The following is a 21,141-nucleotide window of genomic DNA, read 5'->3' as shown; positions in this document are numbered from 1 at the left end:
AGAAGGATCTAGGGCTGCAGTTGTATGTTGTGGAATAGCTTCTTCTCCATTACCCCGCCTCGCAATTTCCAGCTGTTCCTTATCAGATCTAAGGAACAATTTCCCCTAGTTTCTTGAATCTCTACTTTTCCCAACTAGCTGTTACTTTTACGGAAGATTTCCCCCTCCCTTCAAAAATAAAAGCAGAATAGCTGCTGAGCATATTTATGAGAATCTTCTGCAGCTAACCTGCCATCGCAGTTGGGCATTCTACCAGGGCTCAAGCCATCTCTGATAATGCAAATCTCAGTCAGTTGGAGAGAGAGGAAACAGATGTTACCACTTAGCAGAACCACTCCCTCTCCATGCTCTCTGAGAAAAGCACACAGAGAAGATCACATCCTGTACTCTGGCTGTCTTTGTGATGTCGGAATAGGATTGTCAGTGTTCGGCTTGCTGCATGCTGAGTAAAAGTGAATATTGAACTGATCATACTTTTCATTCCAGTTCTTCCTAAGAGTGAACTTGAGGAACTGGAGATTTCTCTCTTTACTCTCTGTGCCATACTACCACCATCTCAGATCCTCAGAGCTTCTGTTGAAATTGTCTGTGCATAATATTTTTTTTTGGGGGGTGCACTTAATAAAAGAAAGGAGAAGGCTGTGATTTAATTCAGGCTTTTCCCATTCTTGTGCTTCAAAAAGGGTTATTGCAATTCTTAGCACTTGTAGTCAGCAATGAAGGCCAGAACAATGAGTTAAGATGAAAGCATGATGCTTTGAAATGTGTGTAATATATACATTAAAGTTGTGAATATTGTTTTCTTAACAAAACAAAACCTTTTCATTATCTACAGAGCCCTTCATGGATGCAGCCTCAACCATATATAATGCAGCATCCTGTAAGTTTGCATACTTTCACCTATGTCAACTTAGGATCAATATTATTATTTGTTCCTCATTTTCATTAGTTATTTCTTTCTCTGGTGGGCGCTATTTCTTAATGTCCACACTAAATAATATCCAACTGGTATGGCTTTCTGCAGCCCAATAATAGATAGCCTAGCCTTATGCCAAGTCTTCCTAGCGTGAACAGTAGAATCTTGATGGGTGGCTATTTAATTGATTCTGGCAACATCCAATGGAATGAAGTAATAACTGGGAGTAGTAGAGGGGGGAGAGGGAAAGCTGTGCAATGGGGGCCAGGAACCTGTGGCTCTGCAGATATTGTGGATGACAACTTCCATCATTTCTGACCATTGGCTGTGTTGGTTGGGGCTCATGGAAGTTAGAAGTCAAATTTTAATTAACAGACAGAGGTAAAGAAGAGGTTAATGTAAACAAAAAGCTGCTTGGTCCTTCTAGTATTGTCTACACTGACTAGCAATGGCTCTCCAGGTCAGGGTCTCTCCCAGTCCTACCTGGAGATCCAACCTTGGACTTCTGGCATGTAAAGCAATTGCTCTACTAGTGAGCTACAGTCCTTCCCCAGGTAAAAGAGCCAAGGTAATTAAGAGTTTCTTGTTGAAGAAGCATATGCACGCACCTGTACAGAGCAGGGGAGGAACAAAGCTCCATTAACATACAAATATCGCACAGACTATACATGCCTCTTAATCTCCTACATTGTACTGCTGCATGACAGATACAAAAGAGAACCGTATTCATACAGCAATGACAATACACATAAAGGTTTCTTGTGTTAATGTATGCAGTGTCACGGCTTGCAAACAATAGCACTTTAGAATCTAGCATAGACAAAGTATTGGTGTTGATCTCCGTACAGCTATCAAAATCCGAATCATCTTTGATTATGCCTTTTCTACATATGAAAGCAAATGCAATTGTCTTGGACACTTAGATTCTCTTGATACTTCCTATTAGAATAATTAGAATAGCTGGATTCGTCTCTCACAAGTGCAATGATAGCACTTAACAAATGTTCCAAAATAATAAACAATATGCAAATCGAAAGCAAAGCAGTTAAAGACAAGGCACTGAGATTGCTGGGCTATTATGCTGCATCATGTAAGCCTCCCACAGATGTATAGTTCTGACACACAGAAGCTCCCTGTCTGTGGTCTCTAAAGGTTAGGGTTTGACTTTTTCTATGTGCACATTTTTTACACTGAATTTAATTGAAAGAACCTTGCAACCTATGGGGCAGGGATATCCCCCCACCCCCCAGTATTTGTGGAACACAGTGCTTGTGTTTTAATTCCTTACCCCAGTACAGTCTGCAGTTCTCAAATGACTTGGTCAGAAAAAAATCCTATAGGCAGAACATAAAGAGGCCTGCCAGATTAGACCAAAGGTCCATCTAGTTCAGCATCTTGCTTCTCACACTGGCCAGCCAGATTCTTCAGGAAAGCACATAGGCAGGAAGGACATGGAGGTTCTTCATTCCCTTACTCTTTGAGAGCTGCTCCAGATTAAGGTGGTTGGGGGGTACTTTAAGTTGGGTACTTAAAGAAAAGCAAGTTTAAGCCATGGATAACAAATCACCATGCATGTTTTGGGTTGCCTGCAATCTGTCACTGGCTGTTGAATTTTTCACAAGGTAAAATGCCAACAGAGGTGTGATTGCAACTGATTTTCTCAATACCAGTTAAAATCCATGCCCATACTTGGAACGTAGTAGGTTGAATCCAGCATTACAAAAGTAGGGGACGGGCTTTCCTGCTCCTTACCCACTGCAGAACACACGCAACACATCAACCACCTGCAAACCTCTCCTGAGTGTCAGAGGAGCCACACTGAATACTTGGAATGTGCCAGGAGAAATTGCTGGTAATTAGGCAAAGCAGCTTGTGCAGTCAGATATCTGCTTCGGTGAAACTGGGCAGAGCCCATATTCTTCTGTACAGTGCCCAGTATAACATTAATCTCCTTTAAAGTCCTAGCTGGGAATAACTTTAATAGCTGATTCCAAAATTTCTCCAGTTTAATATAAAAGAAAACTTTGTTAGCATTGCATTCCAAACACATAGTCTTAACGCAAAACCTTTTGGAGTATGTTGAACCCCTCAAACTGAACTCAAATTCTTTTATGGGATATCAGGAAATCCTGGAGGAAGGAAAATGGAGGTGAGGGTTGGTGAAATAGTAGGTTCATAATCGGGGGTAGTGGGGTGGTGGGTAGGAAGAAACAACAAAAATACCTAAGGGAAATATTAGGTGCCTAATAAAATCACTGGAAGGGGTTCAGTGTATTTCAATACCCTAATAGTGTTCTTTTCCCCTGGAAGAATGTTATAAATAAATAAAAACCAGTGTTGTTTGTTTGCATCATGAGAGTGTTAAGATAAAGCCAACTTGGAGCAGAATTAATCCCCTAGGATAAAATTTTGTTCTCTGGCCCAACAGACCCATGCAATGCTTTGTAACAAGTGTTTGTCTTGAGATATAAACAAGCAGGGAAGTGAGAATATTTCAAGGACTGCGGGGAGGGGGGAGAAACCCAATGAGATGCAACTGCAAAATATGGAATTTTATACAGGATAATGAAGTTCCTGGTGATAGATTGGATCCCAATTAGCTTTGCTAGTTTTGTTTTTTCCCATTCATTTCAGTAGGTGAACTCCTGATAACTAGAATCTCTAGGCACTGAGAGGGTTAGACTGACATCACTGTAAGACGTTATCCCATGAATGAACTGTAGTTTCATAAGGGAGCTGCAGTTCAGAGTAGAATTTTTTCTGCTACAAATCACATGGGTTCTTGGCGAAAAACACAAACTAGAGTGACTCATAGGTGCAGGATTTCATGTATACCCTCAAGTCTTTTCTGACCCATAGATGGATCTTACTATTACTGTATTTGTCACATAACCATGTTTTGCTATCAATGAAGTGTTTCAATTGCATGCACCTTTACAAAAGAAAAATTGAACATGTATCAGTAAAATGTAAACCAACAGAAGCTGTGTGCAACTTTACTGCTTTAATCTGAAACAATTTTCCCCACTCTTACAGGGTACTGTATTAACTCCTTCCATGGACCACACCATGTCACTGCAGCCTGCATCAATGATAAGTCCACTGACACAGCAGATGAGTCACCTTTCATTGGGCAGTACTGGAACAGTACGTGGCAATTCTAATAATAATAATAACACCCAGAAAAACTGACATATTTACTATATATTCTGCCCGTAGGAAAGACATTTAGAGTATTCCATCTGTCACATTTTGTTTTCACTGACCAGTAATTGCATGTGCATTATAAATCCATTTTCTATTGCAATGCATCTTAGTCACTTGGGGAAATTTTACTTTTAATATTAAAGAAGTAAAACTTGGCTACTATTGACAGCTTTGAGCAGTGTAAGGCTGAATCTTACCAATCTTCCTTTATCAATCAGAAAAGAGGGGATGTGGGGCTTGGACGAGGTTCTCCACCAAAATGTGTGATCTGAACTGTCAATGCTGATAACACTACTGTGGATGTATGTTTTTGGATCACAGCATAAATCATCCTGTCATCTCCTTGTCCCTAGGCTGGAGATAAGAATTGGCATTGCCAAATGGACCCTCTGTCCTAAAGGAAGATGTATTGCCAGTGTCTTTAGAAATATCACTCTTAGCAGCAATTTTGAGAAGACCCAATTCCTTTTCTTCTTACATCCTAAAGCAAAAACAAAAACTAATGCTGTTGGGCTTTCTATGTGTTTTGAATTATTTGGGTGGTATCCAAAGACACGCTAATGCATGTGGAGGGCATGCATCATTGAAGGGCTGCATTATGTTGCTGGAATGCTGCATAAGAAAGGTGAAATTCAAAGATGGTCTTTTCTGTGCAACCTCATGTAAAGGAAGTGTTGTGCAACCTGTTTATTAGATCACACTTTTGAAAGCATTTGTGGAACACTACTAGTGGCTTAGGGACGTGGGTGGTGCTGTGGGTTACACCGCAGAACCTAGGACTTGCCAATCAGAAGGTCAGCGGTTCGAATCCCCGGAACGGGGTGAGCTCCCGTTGCTCAGTCCCTGCTCCTTACAACCTAGCAGTTTGAAAGCACGTCAAAGTGCAAGTAGATAAATAGGTACTGCTCTGGCGGGAAGGTAAACAGCGTTTCCGTGTGCTGCTCTGGTTTGCCAGAAGCGGTTTAGTCATGCTGGCCATATGACCCGGAAGCTCTACACCGGCTCTCTCGGCCAATAAAGCAAGATGAGCGCCGCAACCCCAGAGTCGGTCACGACTGGACCTAATGGTCAGGGGTCCCTTTACCTTTACTTTTACTAGTGGCTTATCTCCCATCCTTTCACATTTGTTTTGGGTCGAACCATCTGTTGTGTGTATTAGTTTCATTTAGCTGAATACATTAATCTCTTTTTCCTTTGCAGTACATGCCTGCCACAACAGCTATGCAAGGAGCCTACATACCCCAGTACACACATGTTCAGACAGCAGCTGTTCCAGTTGAGGTAGTTTTTCTTTTTAATTAATGGGAGAGTCTTTTAGTTAAAATCCATCATTTACATCGTACATAATGTTTCAATAAATGTAAATTGCTGAAATGACATCAGTGCTGCAATAAGCAAAAGATGTCATTGGTATGAATCCTGTATCTGCCACCCCCACCCTCAAGTGCTCTTCAGGAAGGGATATAAACTATGGAAGATGCACAGGCAGTCAATGATAAACCTCAAGGCAAATTTACCCTTTGTAATATCACAGCTAATAATTAGATGCTGTGTGTCTCCTACTTATAATTTCTTTTCTTACAGGAAGCCAGTGGTCAACAGCAAGTTACAGTAGAGACGTCCAATGATCATTCGCCATATACTTATCAGCAAAACAAGTAATTGTGAGGTAAAGTTGCTTTCATGTTTCTTTGAAAAAAATAATTGGAGGGAAAATACTCTTCATGTAGTATATTCAGACACTTCCAACCATTTTCTGGAGCCTTTTTGATGTTCACTTAATAATGCAACAAATTGAGAAGCTGCATGCATGTTCCATAGATGCCGTACACTTGGTACATTGAACATCTTCAGAATATCTGTGACTTACCAAAGTTGGCTTGTATGAACTATCAGTTTGTCAAACGTATTATAAAAGTGACTTAACAACTCCAGATAATGTGATTTACCAAGTTCTCTGATTATGGTTGCTGCAGCGAATTGTTTAGTGCACTGAGCTCCTGGATCTATAATTTTCATTGGACCACTGACCCATCCCCATATACATTAAAACATTTTTTACAATAAGCTTTTAAGATAAAGGCACCACCTAAATATCATACATTTGTTATTCAAATAATAATTTTTTTACTTGTACCCTACCCATCTGACTGGATTGTCCCAGCCACTCTGGGCGGATTCATTGCTTCATACATGAGATACTTCATTGCTAATTGAAGATAGCAGCAGTACTTTAACAAGTTAGTGGCAAAGAGAAGCACAATCCTATAGGAAAGTCTGTGCCTGTGAATAGGAGGACAACAAAGTAGGTGCCAGGCAGATCTCTCTAGGGAGGCCAGAGAGCACCACCACAGAGAAGGCTGCTGACCTTGCCTCACAAGGCAAGAGAACCTGCAGAGCATCTCAGCTGTAGCTACAGGCACGCACATATGGAAGCAAGTGGCCCTTCAAGTATCCTCATCCTAAGTCACAAAGGACTTTTAAAGGTCAAAATCAATTCTTTGAATTGGACCTGGAAATGGATGGGTACCACTGCAACTGGCGTGGTGATGATGGGCATGATCCTAATGGTGGGCATGATCCTAATGCCCAGTGTCACTTAGTTATCTCGCAACTGCAATCTGAACTAACATCAATATTCAATGTATCTTCAATACATTTGAGTGTTGACCCTGAGGAACTTGAGTCTTTTTGAAAACCTTATCTTATTGTAACTTGGTCATGAATCTGCCCCACAACAACATCCTCTGCCCTGCACATGAGGCCTATTTGAAGGATCCAGCCTGCATTTGTGATTGTAAGTTGTTTTTAAAAGCTTGTGATGTGTTTTAAATTGTTGTAATGCACCCTGAAATCTTAGGGTGAAGTGGAGTTAATAAATTAAGTGGATGATATTGATGTGGAAAAGGATATCTCCTTCCTCTATGCTCAGATCAGTATAGCTTCTCCATTCTATATGCTTTATGCAGTACCAGGAACCAGAAGTACAAACCCTTTGGCAAAAGTAACCACATGCAGAAATCTGCCTGTACATACACAGGCACAAAAAATATGTAGTTATCTGCTTTTTCCTATTTCTAGACTTGCATAGTCAGGTCACACAGGCTATAAATACTATGAATCAGAAGAGTATAACTGAATTCTACTTTTTCTTTTTCTATCCCTTTCAGAAATGTGTTGTTGACCTCGCCTGGAGAAGGATGCAAAGGCTGAAACAATCATGGATTTTACTGATCAATTGTGCTTTAGAAATTATTGACAGTTTTGCACAGGTTCTTGAAAACGTTATTTATAATGAAATCAACTGAAACTATTTTTGCTATAAGTTCTATAAGGTGCATAAAGAAAAAGAAAAAAAATCCTTAAATTCATCCTAGTAGCTGTTTCCCTCCCCCTCCCCCCTTGAACAGGTTTATTTTAGTAAGAAATTTTTTATCAAGTATTAACGACGCAAAAAATAAAATAAAATAAAATAAAATAAAGGTAAATAATTAAACAAATGGGGGGGGGGAATCTGTCCATGCACAGATTGCAATGGAGACATGTTCACGTGCATGACAGAATCAGTCTCTTGGTTTGTTTTTGTTTTACCGTATTAAGATTTCATTTTTGTTTTTTGAAGTTTAAACTAGTAAAAACATCCATGCCGATGTTCTGTGCTTGCCGTGTGAGTGTCGCTATAGTGCAGTGTTGCAGTTGTAGGGTCTATTTTCATAGCTTTCTCTCTCTCTCTCTTTTTCTTTTAAGGTAGTGTGAAGTGTCTTATCCTTTTTCTATCAATTCCAATTTGCCTTAACTCTTTTAATGCTGTAGCTGTTTCAGTACGTAGTCCAAACTAATGGTGTAGAATGCTTTTGACCAAATGAGCTGGTCTATTATGCCTTGTAAAACAGCAGGATAGGGCTTTTAACAGGTAGTCGATTAAAATTGCTGAAAAATTTGGCTTTTTAAAAATGTGTAGTAGGTGTTTTTAATGATTTTGTTTCCCCTCACATAATAATGTAAGGTTGTGAAATGCAAGATTGGGGGGTAGGGAAATGTTTTGTGTGAAACACATTTTCTGACTGGGGAAATTTTAATAGGATAAATTGTTTGTAAGGCCTTATGCCAATTAGTTTTCCTCTGCTAGTTAGGAACTCTGCTGTATGATGCAATGTAAAAAAAAAAAAATCTTTTTGCCTTTTTCCAGAAGATAATTGATGTTCTAGTTTTAGGGTGGGGGAGTTTTGGGGATGGGGAATCCACAGAATGTTTCTGTCCTTCCTTTCTAGTAATGAATAGTGCTTTAGAATGATGCTGTGCAGAGAAAATAGCAAATAGAAGCGTTTGCTTTTACAGCAAAGGTGAAAGCTAAAAGACTTTTTTCAAAACATAAGCTGAGATGTAAGTAGAAAACATACTAGATTGGGTACTAGCTCTCTATATTAGGTAAATAAAGACTTGGCACTTTTTAAAGGTAACTTTACCAAAGAACAAAGAGCCAGTAACCAATAATTCTGATTTTGTCTCAGCAGTTATGTCTTCTGTACTCTTTTAATTTTGTTGCCGGACCAGTTTGCGGTTAGAAGAATGTGCCTTTTTTTGTACATTTGCATTTAGGTTTTATAATTTTTAATTGATGTATGGACACAAACAAACAAACAAAAAGCATGAAGGAAGACTTGGATCCAAGCAGTGCCACACTTTACATCATCACTACAAGTGTTAAGTGTAAAGAAGAAGAAGAAAATACAATTTTGAAACTATGAAATTCCTGATTTAACAAATACACTGTTATTTGTACTTTTTACATATTAGATGATAAAACTCACTGCTATTAAAGCTCATTTTATTATGACCGCATGTGTATTAAATCAAACGGTAAATTAAGTTGTCTTCCAAAACTGTGTACTTGTCTGGTCAGCTGTGTATGATCAGTTATCTACCTCAAGGCTTATTTCCTTTTGTAATGGGACAGGTTGCTGGCCCTCCCTGTTACCACAGACCAAATCATCCTAGCTCAGGAGCTAGGCCTAAGCAATTCTTTCTTTTCACTTATTTTTTTTTAAAGTTTTTAAATTTTATGTGAGTATTCAAGTACAGATGTCAGTGACATTTCATAGTTTCAAAAGTCAATGCTGCTCTGAGAAGTGTAGATTCTAGTAAATTACATAGTCATAAGAAATGTGTTTGTTTCTTTTTGTTTTTGTTCTTTTGTTTTTTTAAAAAAAAAGTTTTAAAAGTTGTGGTATTATTGGTTCTATGCTCCCTGGAATTGACTGCTTTGTCAAAGTTCAGACTTCTTGCAACTCATTCCCTATAGCTGGTGTATTTCCAGATGTGGGGGAGAAGATGTGGGGGCAGGCAGATATTTGCTACTTGATGTTTTATTTCAATTAGCTAAGCATTAGGGTTAGAGGGAGGGAATAGATGCTGCTAGAAAAGTCTGAACTAAGTGCCATACTCATTATCTGGGTAAGATTTGCAAAATGTAACCTCTGTACATAAAGAAATAATCAGTTACTTAAACATCACATAGTAGACAGCCATTAAATTATAAAAAAATAATTTATGAAGAAAGACCTTTTGTACAGATTGAAAAAAAAAAAAGATTTTCATAGAGATATCTATATGATCAAGAGAGTTAATTTTTTATTTTTGTTTTACTAGTGCCACAAACTTGCCAGTGGTAACTTATTTGTCCGGTTCAAGATACTCTGTCATTTTGTTTCCTAGGACTTGTTGTTAAATGCCAAAAGACATTTTTGAACTGTAAATTTGATTAGATCATTAGTTTTTTTCTGTTTTGTTTCTTTTGAAAACTTTTGAATAAAAAAGATCAAAATATAAACTTTTTATGTGTGTTTTTTAACAGTGGGTGGAAACAAGCAGCTGAACTTTATAATTGAAAAAAATGGGGGGGCTAAGAAAAAATATTACTTCTTTCTCAGGTGAATTTACGTAGGCTTTATTGAAATGAATAGTAACTTTCTCAAACTGTAATATATTATTCTCAAGGAAAAAATGCTACATAATGTAACTAACATAAACGACCAGCTGCCATAAATGAAACAAGGAGCATTTGTCTCTTCAGTGTCCTTCCATTCCAGACCCAGCAATTTTTTGGAATATATGGTATCAATAAGCCTCTCACATAATTCTAACCTCATCTAAAATAGTGGCAGTGTTTCCTCTTTATCTTACAATAGTAAAAAGCACATCAAAGGATGTTGGCCAAATATGTAGGAGGACTTCTTTCAACTTTAGCTCACTTGGCAAGTGTCTACTCTGGGTGGTAGGCTGCCTCTACTCTGGGTGGTACCTTCAGAGAACTTGTTCCTTGCACCAGGACATATGATCCCTTGTATATAGGAAGGCCCAAGAAAGGGCACTCTCTGTGGCAGTCCCTTAGCTGTCAGATTAGATCCGATCAGAGCACAAATTCAGTCAGGCTTGCTTTAGGAAAGTGTGTGAGGGAAGTTATCTAGTGACCTGAAGCAAGCCCTGGCGAATTGCCTGTGCCACCTATAAGAACTGGCTTGATAGGACAGTTGCTCCCTGTCAGTAGATAACCCTTCCACAGAAGCATCTTGGCATTAAAAGATTTTATCTCCCTGCTTGGCCTATAATGGGATCTGACTAAGCCAATTGGATGATGGGGAGTAGGAAATTCATGGGCATGGGTTTTGGATGCATTTAGATCTCTGTATATTCCTTTATTTACTTTTTAAGCCTGTTAAATTCATCAGTGGGTCAGGGCAGGAAAGATTAACGTACTGCTTCTGTGGAACTTAGCTTCGTGTCCATTTTTCATTCTATCAGCCACAGGGTGAGTTAAAACCTTTTCATTCCATGAGAATCAAGATTCTCCCCAAGGACTCATTTGAGACATTCCACAATGTCTTAAGAGCCAGTGTGGTGTAGTGGTTAGGAGCAGTAGACTCGTAATTTGGTGAACCGGGTTCGCATCTCCGCTCCTCCACATGCAGCTACTGGGTGACCTTGGGCTAGTCTCTCAGCCCCACTCACCTCACAGAGTGTCTGTTGTGGGGGAGGAAGTGAAAGGAGATTGTGAGCTGCTTTGAGACTCCTTAGGGTAGCGATAAAGCCAGATATCAAATCCAAACTCAACTCTTCTTCTCTTCTTAATGCCACCAAGACAAAAAGATGAGTGCCTTGAAATGATACAAGGCGGTACCGCCTGGATGAATGGACCAAAGGAGTATATCACACACTTTTTCACACTTTCTTCAACAGACAGATTAGGGATACCCAACTTTAGGGTATCTAAAGGGGGGCACATTTCGAAACTCTTGTGGGCACCCATTTCAAAGAAGAAGAACTGGAAATGCCCCGAACCTTTTCTCAGTTCCCTTCTTTCACCAAGAGGCAAAATGTCTATTTCTCTCCAGGATAAATAAAACATGTTTGGGGGACTTTCCAGCTTAAAAAAAACAATAGGAGGGAAAAACCCTCCATGCTTTTTTTAAAAAAAAATGGAAGGGTAGGAGGACTTGGTGGGCACCAAGAGGATGTTTAGGATGTCAATGTGTTCATAGGTGCCATGTTGGAGCCTTAGAATTAGATACTTGTCCATTGTACATCTCCTAGTAGATGCCCATAATATGTTACAGGAAAGAGTTTGTCTGCAAATGTATAGCAGACACATTTCTGAGATCATTGGCCAAGAATGGATCCTGGCCCACATACTGTATGCAGTGGCCCCCTGTATCCCCTCTGTTCACAACATCAGGATATCTAATATAATACAAAACTCGGCTGCCGTGTGAAGTGTGAGTTGTCCATTAGAGGGGAAGGGAATTTATTTTGTATATTCTCAGTGGCTCTCCCAACCGTTAAGTATTCATATTTGTGCTTTGTTGAAATCTTTGACTCCAACACTGATTATTCACATTGCATTCTGAAGGGCAACGTTAGAAGTGAGGGATTTGCTGGTGGGAGGATATTGCTTCAGTCTGAAAGGGTGTGGGGGAAGGAGCTTCTGATCAGTTCCAGTCAATTCCCTTCCTGAAAATATTTTGCTGATGAAATAATCCACCAGTTATCTCTGGGAAAACAGTTCAGGACAAAAAGAACACACCACCGCCTGTATTTCAGCCAGTGAATGGGATCCTCATTGATTCCAGATGGCAGTCACATGACCAGCACTAGTTATGCACAAAGAGAAAGATCCTTTATGAAAGCTGCTCTGAATTCCTGAACATAAAAATGGGGGAGTTGAGGGCAAATGTACAAATGCTGTGCTCTAAAGGTCCTCTTTGCCTTTAGGGCTGCTTATCCCAGAAGTGTCTTCATTTTAGTAGCAGCCACAGAATTTTCCTCTGAGCTATTTTGGGACCAGGGTTGGGGAGGGGGAAGGGGGAACAGACATGGAACAAATCCATTATCTTTCCCAGAAGGGAATGGGATTTCAATGGCTTTACTCTCATTAGCCACTAGAGGGCAACTTCATTTCGTTAATATGCAAACAATATGTTACTTGTCCATTTATATATCTGGAATATATATTTCAAGACTTGCCGGGGAGGAGACTAAAATGTAGTTTTTATACAGAACATTGTTACCTTCCACTGCCTTCAGAAGCTTGAGGCATCCACCCTTAATTGGAGGGAAAAGGTTGCCTTGGTGACATATATTTAGAACAATTTTTGAAACAGCTTAACTAATTTAAAGGACATATTTTTTCTGACTTGATCCTGAAATAATAAATAACACAGGATTGTCATCAAATTTTATCATATACTGCAAAGTGGATTGCTTCAATAAAAATAGTAATTAGATTATTACATTACATTATATCTCAAATGCCAAATAACTGAGGGTCTTTGTGCACCAAAGCAGAACAAAATAATGGTTCCCATAAAACTAGCTTAACACCACAAGAAACTTCAGCAGAAATCACACTACAGCAGACCATAAAATCCTCCTAAAGGCAAAAAGCACCATCACAAAATGGAGATGTTAGGATGTTAGCAATAAAGCTGGTTTAAAGATTTAAATCTTTAAAAGGCCCAAGAAAATAAAAAGTATGAAGTATGTACCAGGAAAAGCTTCCTGGGAAAGGCATTCTGCAACCAGGGGGCTGCCATTGAGAAGGCCTTCTCTTTCTCCTACACAGCCTCTGTATCTTGGGCTTCAGCCCATTCTCAACGCAAACAAATGCTCTATTAATTTACCATTAAACATGATATTAATAAAACTGTTGATCCTTGCCCTTCCCTCGCTGAACCTGTGAAGAGATTACCTGAAATCTTCACAATGTTTTGATTTATAAGATTTTCATGTCCGTATGGAGGAATTGTATTTTACACCTGCTAAGGTCATATGTCCAGATGATGATATACAGGCTGTTAAAATCAATTATTTAATTCACTAGACTCACATTAGCATTCACAATATGAAAACCATTGCAATACTTCTATGCAATAAAAGAACAACATACCCCACTGCTACCCAGGAATAATACCGGTATCTAGAAAGTAAAAATCATCTTATAAAATAATGGAAATATATCAAATCTCTAAACGTTTTCTTGTCTTATGTTTCTGCTATCATGACATCCCTTTGTACATATGGCTATCATTGTGGCTACATCCAGAGCAATATATAAAATTCCAGAATTGCACCCATAACTACGCAGAATGCTCAGATATAATATGAATCAAGCATCATTTTAAGTTGTTTTCTGGTTCAGAATGCATAAAGCAAGATTCCTCACACAAGCAATAGCACTTAAGGCTAAAGGCCAGGCTGCTCTGAATATTACCTCCCTCCTCACAAGGAAGCTCTCGCTGATTGCTGTGATGCTCTGTAAACTACAAAGCCAACAGCAAGTTGGCTATGAAGTTCTTAACTGTTTAGCCCCTTACTTTCACAGTGATCAATCATCCACTCAAATAGCCTTTGCACAGTGAGTATCTCTGTTTTGAGCAACTCCTCCAATTACTTCTTTTAAAGAAATGTATGTGGTTGCTATGCCCCCACTCCAGATCTTTACACACACACACACACACACACACACACACACACACACACACACACACACTGTATTGCTCTCAGGATATTTGTTTTGGCAAGGGATACTGGTGAATTCCTCAGCAGTTCTCAACTCCGGCTGTTGCTGGGAACAACAACTCCCAGAGAACAATGTAATAAGGCACACATGCAAAGCGCCAGCAATCTGCATGCACCAAACCAGGAGAGAACTCTTAGATGGGATGCTCAGAAGAACATAGGCTCTGATCCTAACCAGGGCTTCTTCCGTTCATGGATGGGACTAAGATCTGGTGGAGGAACTTGCTGGCAGAAGAAAGGCTAGGCATTTTTTGCCAGTAAGAGGAGGGGAGAATGCGTGAACATTGTCTCCTCCCTTTCTCCTGATAGGAATGTACCATGAGTGAACATAAGGAGAGCCTGCTGAATCAGGCCAATACTGATTCTAGCATCCTGGTCTCACAGTGGCCAACCAGATGCCTACTGGAAGACCCAAAGCAGGACCTGAGCAAAATAGCACTCTACCCACTTGCTATTCCCAGTAATTGGCATTCAGAGGCATGCTGCCACCAACAGTGGAGGTAGAACATAGCCATAATGGTCTGTAGCCATTGGTGTAAAACCTCATTCAGGGGATGGCCCCATCAGTAAAAGCCTAGTTGCAAGTCATGGGAAGAAACATAGCAAGCTACCTGTATACCAAATCAATCTAACTCACTATTGCCTACAGTAGGTTGGCAACCTAAGGCCCATGGACCTCCACCGCCCGCTCGGGGACTGCCGTAGCCAGCTCGGTCGGCTCCCGTGCGCCGTGCTAAACCAGCGCAGAGCAGAGCGGAGGCCGCCTTCCGAGATGCTGGCCGGCTTTCCATTGGCTGCAGGAAGCTCCTGCAGCCAATGGGAAGCTGAACACACCTACTCTGCACTGGAAGGAGCACCGGAAGTAGTGTTCGTGCATGCGTGTGTGCGTGCACACTCCTGCCCACCACGGCGTCTGCAGGACCATGAACCAGCCCAAGCCACAAAAACTTTGCCAACCCCTGGCCTACACTGACTGGCAGAGCCTCTCCAGAATACTTTCCCAACACTTCCTGGAGACGCTAGCAACTCAACTTAGGACCTCTGGCATGTGCTTTAACCACTGAGCTACAGCCCGTACTTCACAAGCTAATAAATATCAAGCCAATTCTGAACTGACTCAAGGAGATCATATTCATCAGTATCCCAGGTTTCTCTTAGCGGAAACATACACAAAAGCAACAGATATTGTGTTCTCTGATTCAGGATACTTTTGGAACACTCATACTAGATATTTTGCACTGATTTTGGAATACAGCAACCTTTAACAGTTCTGCATTTTGAAAGTCTAGCTTTCAGTGATATCTTTTAAAAAGCTAGTGAAACCTCTTGATGAATTTTCAGGCAATAGTGATAATTATCAACTCTTCAGAGTTAATAATTCTATTTCTTTTATAACTCGGAATATGGAGGAGAGGGTCACTTCAATTAGATGTTCTCTTTGAATGGTTTTTAAAAACATTTTTAAACATCAGACTTTTTTTTTACTGTATCTAAAACTTAGCTGGTTTTGTATTATGCTTGTAAATTGCTTTGACAAATATGTAAAGGGAAGAGGAATTAGAACTGTAGTAAGGAAATGCAAATTTGGATAATGTGAGCAGCCCCCACTCCCCAAATCATTTCAGCTCTAGTGCACTGTGAGTGTAAAATTAAAACCAGGCAAGTTGGCAAGGTTTTTTGTCCTTGTGTAACTTAAATCCCACACTTCTCAGACTGATAAAAATAAAAGCCAAAAATGGCCCTCTAGTGGTTATGATAAATAAGCTTTCACATTCTTCTCTTACTATTTAATGCTGGGCTGTCAAATGCAAATAGGTTGGAGAGCTGAATTAACTGATGCCCAAAAGTTACAAATATCCCACCCTCCCACCCCCGCCACCACCAAAATATGTCAGCTCCATATGACACCAAAGTATCAATTCCTTTCAAGGAGATGCTAAAAGTGGAGTGGAAATTAACATTTTTCCTGGAGCTTGGGTGATTTATCTGTTCTTAAACACTGATTACATGGATGGACTGACAAAAATGGTATTGTGTATGCATATGTAACACAATGCTGAGAGATGCAATAATGGCTGGCCACGCATGAATTAACATTTTTGACTGCAACTCTGTACAGATATCCCTGGGAGTAATTCCTATTGAACTCAGCGGGGCTTACTTCTGAATGCACATGCAGAAAATTGGAGAGGACACCCATGCAGAGAAGAGTCTTTAGCTGGCACACACAAAAAATAACCAAAGTTAGGATCAGCTGAAATTTGGGGGTGATAGCTGAGAAGGACCCCTGGTGAGTTACCCATCTCCTAGGCTCCTGCAATGATGGCACTGCCAGGCCCTTCCCAAAAGACAACAACCCCAACCTACAAAGTTTAAAAAACACGAACCTTCATTATGAGCCAGTAAAACTGGATTTTCTTATTATGGTATTTATGCTGAGGTACACTTACCCATATGGCTTTGAGGATTATTATTCTGACCTCAGTTATGATACCCTCCCACAGTGCTTCATCATTTATCATTTAACATACTGCCCAGTATGACCCTTAGTATTGGCCCGCAAACAAATCCAAACCTTCATTTAAAAGGCATACTTTTGGAACTGTCCTCTTGTCTTGTACAATCTCTTGCACCCATCAAGATCTGCACAGTATATTAGTCATATGATTCTTGAAACTGATCAATATATAATTCCTATGAAATGCAATATATAATTCCTATGAAATGCAATATATAATTCTAGATAAAATTGTAAATAATTTCCCAGCATTTCAATGCATTTATTTTCCATCAATTAAAAAAAAAGGACTGCTACCATTCTAGAGTCAGCTGCATCTGAAGAAAGCCACAAAAATAAAATATCTGTGGGATGGTTTTAAGCATGACACCATTTAGATGTTTTGTAAAATAAAAACAAAACAAAACAAAACCACTGAGAACTTTCCTTTCTTGGTAACACTATATCCATTGGACTCAATAACGTGAAGTATTAAACTAACAAGAGTCATGTTTTGGGGTTTCTTCAGCCTCATATTTTTTAAGATCATAAAGCAACTATTGTTCCATTATATAAACAGTTAAAACCTTGCATAACAATGCAGTGGTCATGATTGGGAATTACACTATGGGGAAGACAGACAGAGCCCTACAAGTCAGAGTTACTTCTTTGAAGAAGAAGAAACCCACAATTTGAACTTGGGGCAATGCTTGGCAGTAGCTGCAGTAAGCACCCAATGGACCCCCATTTCTGAAGATCCCAGAGAGGGCCCTTTTTCTTGAAAGTGTGGCCTCTTCTTTTGAGTTTTACACAAGGGATATCACCCTCTGCCACCTCCTTAAGCCCCAAATTCCCTACCAATTTCATGGATGCCTCTCTCAATGTCCCAGGCAAGTTCGCCATGTCCCTAGACTCATCCCAAGGCTTGATCAACTTTATGCCTAGGTCTCCATAGAGGAAATACCTTTTAGGATGTTCACACCATTGTGAGTTGTTTAGTTTCCAAACAGGATGGGCAATTTAATAGGCAATAACCACTATATTGGTGTGTGTTTGTGAGAGATATTTTTTAATATTTACTATATGATTCTCAGATAACTTTCTCCTACAGGGCAGCATACAAATGTTAAATGATTTTAGAATTGCAGTTACATATTCATTGAATAACATTTGTTTACCTCTTGATTGTATTTAAAAAACCCAACAACCGCCCTCCAAGTTACAAGTAGAGTGAAACAATAAAATCATCAGCTGGAACATATAGTTAAAAACAGCTATTTAAAACATTAGTGATAAGTCAAACACGGATTAAAGCACATGTAAACTTTCTACATATCTGGATAGGCTTGTCTAAAGAAAAATGTTTTTAGCAGGCGCAGAAAAGAGTGCAGTGAAGGCAACTGCCTGGTGCCAATAGGCAGGGAGTTCCAAAGTGTGTGTCGCTGTACTAAAAGATTGACTTCTTATAAATGTGGATTGAGTATTATATACCACCTGTAAGAGTGCAAATTCCACTGAGTGAAGTGGTTGAAAGAGCACATGTGAGGTAAGGTGATCTTGCAGGTAAACTGGTCCTAAGTTGTTAAGGGTTTCATATGCTAATCGTAACACCTTTAACTTGGTCCAGTAGCAAATAAGCAATCAGGTCTAATCACAGGTGTTATATAAGGTCACACACCTATCTGCAATCATGCTGCACCAACTGCAACTTCTGGATCAAGCACAAGGGAAGCCCCACCTGGAGTGCCCTGCAGGAATGCAGTCTTGAATTAACCAATGCATTAGCTATCATGGCCAGTCTTTTCCAGTCCAGGAATAGCCATCGCTGTCATGTAAATTAAAGCTGCTAAATGCACTGCTAGCCACTGAAGCTATCTGGGCCTCCAGTGATGAAAGGTGGACCCAGAAGTGCACCCAACTGCAAACTTTCTCCTTCAAGGTGAGTGCAGCCTAACTCAGGGTAGACAACGGACCAAGTTCTCAGACAATTTTTTATCTGCAGCCTCTGATTCAGCATACTGATGGCACCTTGCCCCAGCATTCCTAATGACTGCCTCCAACAGCTTTATGTAGATAGTAAATAGCGCTAGAGATAAGATAGTGCCTCGTTGCACACCATAACGTAGCTGCCAGTGAAGCCAAAAGCACTCTCCTAATGCTGCTGTCTGAATTCGGTCCCAGAGGTAGAATTGGAATTACTGTAACACAATTCCTATTACCCAGAGCAGGTCCAGGAAAAGGCCATGGTCAGTGGGAACAAAAGCAGGCGAGGGTTCAAGAAGCAGGAGGAAAGCCATGCTCTACTTGTCCTGCTTTATGCAAAGGTGACCAAGACCAACTCAGCCCCATGGCCAGGACTGCACCCTGATTGGTATGGATCTATATAATCTGTGGTATGAAAGTATCCAAAGTGCTAAGTTAATGTTCACAAGGGCTATAGAACTCTGTGATGTCATACAACTGAGGCAGTTATTTCAGTTAGTACAGTTATGGCAACTATTAACAGAGCAGCCAGTACGTTCTGTTATGCTAGGGCTGCCATACGTTCAGAATTTCTTGGACATAGCCAGGATTCATCCATCAAAAATGGCGTCCAAGAGGAATTTTCAAGAACTGGCTAAAGACATATGGGAAAACCTGGGCGTATGGCAGCCCATTTTGGAAGTGTTGAGGGGGGGGGAATAGTTTAAAAACTTAATTTTAAAAAAGATTAAAAGCTCAACAACTTTTGTATCTGGATTTTCACTTCTTAAAATATTGCAGCCCTGTGTTATGCTGCTGTCCGCCTCAGAGTTAGTCCCTATTTATCTTAGATACAATTTATGTAAGATGTATTAGCAACATAAGTAACACCTATCTGCATTGTATATACAGTGGTACCTCAGATTACATATGCTTCAGGTTACAGACTCTGCTAACCCAGAAATAGTGCTTCAGGTTAAGAACTTTGCTTCAGGATGAGAACAGAAATCGTGCTCCGGTGGCGCAGTGGCAGCAGTAGGCCCCATTAGCTAAAGTGGTGCTTCAGGTTAAGAACAGTTTCAGGTTAAGAACAGACCTCCGGAACGAATTAAGTACTTAACCTGAGGTACCACTGTATTTTAATCGGCAAGTGCATGTACACTAAGCAAATGTTATATGTTATTTAAACTTTAAAAGAGAGTGTCTTGTGTAGTTCTTACAGGAGGGGAAAGGGAAATAATTCAAGGGTCAAACAACCCAGGTTCTCTTCCAAATAGCTCTGTAATTGGGAACTAAAGTTTAATTCCAACATGATCTGTGTAAGAATGCTTGCAGCTGCCCCACCACAATGCTCTCCAGCATCTTCCCCAAAAAGGGGGTATGTGATGTATCTGGTGATTATCTGGCCACTGGTGCTTATGCCAACCTTCCCTATCCAGATGTTTTGGGCTGCCACTACCATCAGCCCTAGCCAAAAAATATAATAATTCATATCTTCTGGCTTGGATTTTGTATTCCAGGGCAGCTATATTTTAATGCATTGAACAAAGAAGAATTCACTGTCCTTCCCAAGTGGGACTAGCAGCTTCAGGCTTTATTTTTTGGCAGGATTGTGGCACCTGAAGAAAGATTAAACCCAACACATCACACTCCTGATCAAGAGGAGGCATGGTGGCTGGTGTGTGTGAGAGAGGGGGGGGTATTATGCATTCATTGTTGAAATATGACTTAGTTTGGCAGTTGTGAGTCACAACACTTCAAAAACGAAGCACTGTAAATCAATGGGTCTTATTGCATAAGCCAGCTCCTCGATTTATATCTGCTGTGTCAAGAGTGTTTGTGAATGGTGCCACAGCACAGTGTCATGGAAAGCAATAGTACTTTCACCTACATAGAAGGATAATGTCAGCCATTTATACCGGCAGAGTGCAGAATGTGGGACAGGAGAATTGCTTGGTGTTCAGGACATTACCAGGAATAATGGCATTGATTCTGCAGTGGTGAGTAACTAAGGCAGTTTAATGTTCTTTGGGGGGGGGTGTCCAACTCTCCTTCTCTTCAAGGAGATGACTAACATGGTTGTTTGATCAGCCCTTCTGCTTTATAAGCACGCCATAACCTATGCATTAAGCAGCACATTTTTAAACTATGGAATTTGTTCCTGCAAGCTGTAGTGATGGCCACCACCTTGGGTGACTTTAAAAATTCATAGAAGATAAGGCTATCAATGACCTTACTATATCTCTACTGTCAGAAGCAATATGCCTCTAAATACTAGTTGCTGACGAGAAACGGTAGGAGTGCTGTTGCGCTATTGTGTTCATGTCCAGTTAACGGGCTTCCCATAGGCAACTGGTTAGCCACCATGAGAAAATGATGGTGGACTAGATGGGCCTTCAGCCTGAACAAGCAAGGCTCTTCTGATTTTCTTTGGCACATACCGGTAACTAAGAAGTGGGCTCTTACATTCTTACTCCTTCAGGGC

At 40.1% G+C, this 21,141-nt stretch overlaps 2 protein-coding genes and 1 long non-coding RNA gene across 6 annotated transcripts in view; 2 read left to right on the top strand and 1 right to left on the bottom strand.

Moving 5' to 3' along the window:
* The window catches only part of RBMS1 (RNA binding motif single stranded interacting protein 1), a 116,785-nt gene extending 106,832 nt beyond the window's left edge, over positions 1–9,953 (top strand). For all 4 annotated transcript variants that reach the window (XM_081929465.1, XM_081929464.1, XM_081929463.1 and 1 more), the window contains exons 10-14: positions 836–880; positions 3,953–4,063; positions 5,324–5,404; positions 5,708–5,792; positions 7,294–9,953. In XM_081929465.1, the coding sequence (XP_081785591.1) occupies positions 836–880; positions 3,953–4,063; positions 5,324–5,404; positions 5,708–5,785 (315 nt within the window). In that variant the 3' untranslated portion in view covers positions 5,786–5,792; positions 7,294–9,953. The remainder of the gene's footprint in view (positions 1–835; positions 881–3,952; positions 4,064–5,323; positions 5,405–5,707; positions 5,793–7,293) is intronic.
* Positions 9,330–14,450, bottom strand: LOC309380358. Its single transcript, XR_014172870.1, has 2 exons — positions 14,149–14,450; positions 9,330–14,114 (listed from the first exon to the last, which is right to left on the bottom strand). It is a non-coding gene; the product is annotated as an uncharacterized lncRNA (long non-coding RNA).
* A 5,435-nt stretch (positions 14,451–19,885) lies between these two features.
* The window catches only part of ITGB6 (integrin subunit beta 6), a 68,233-nt gene continuing 66,977 nt past the window's right edge, over positions 19,886–21,141 (top strand). Inside the window, exon 1 of the mRNA XM_081928922.1 lies at positions 19,886–20,050. The gene's annotated coding sequence lies outside the window, so the exon portion shown is untranslated. The remainder of the gene's footprint in view (positions 20,051–21,141) is intronic.

The sequence above is a fragment of the Podarcis melisellensis genome, assembly GCF_964234715.1.
Source record: "Podarcis melisellensis genome assembly, chromosome: 1".
Taxonomy (NCBI): Eukaryota; Metazoa; Chordata; class Lepidosauria; order Squamata; family Lacertidae; genus Podarcis; species Podarcis melisellensis.
The sequence above is the reverse complement of the archived record's forward strand: the minus strand, read 5'-3'. Positions and strand labels throughout refer to the sequence as shown.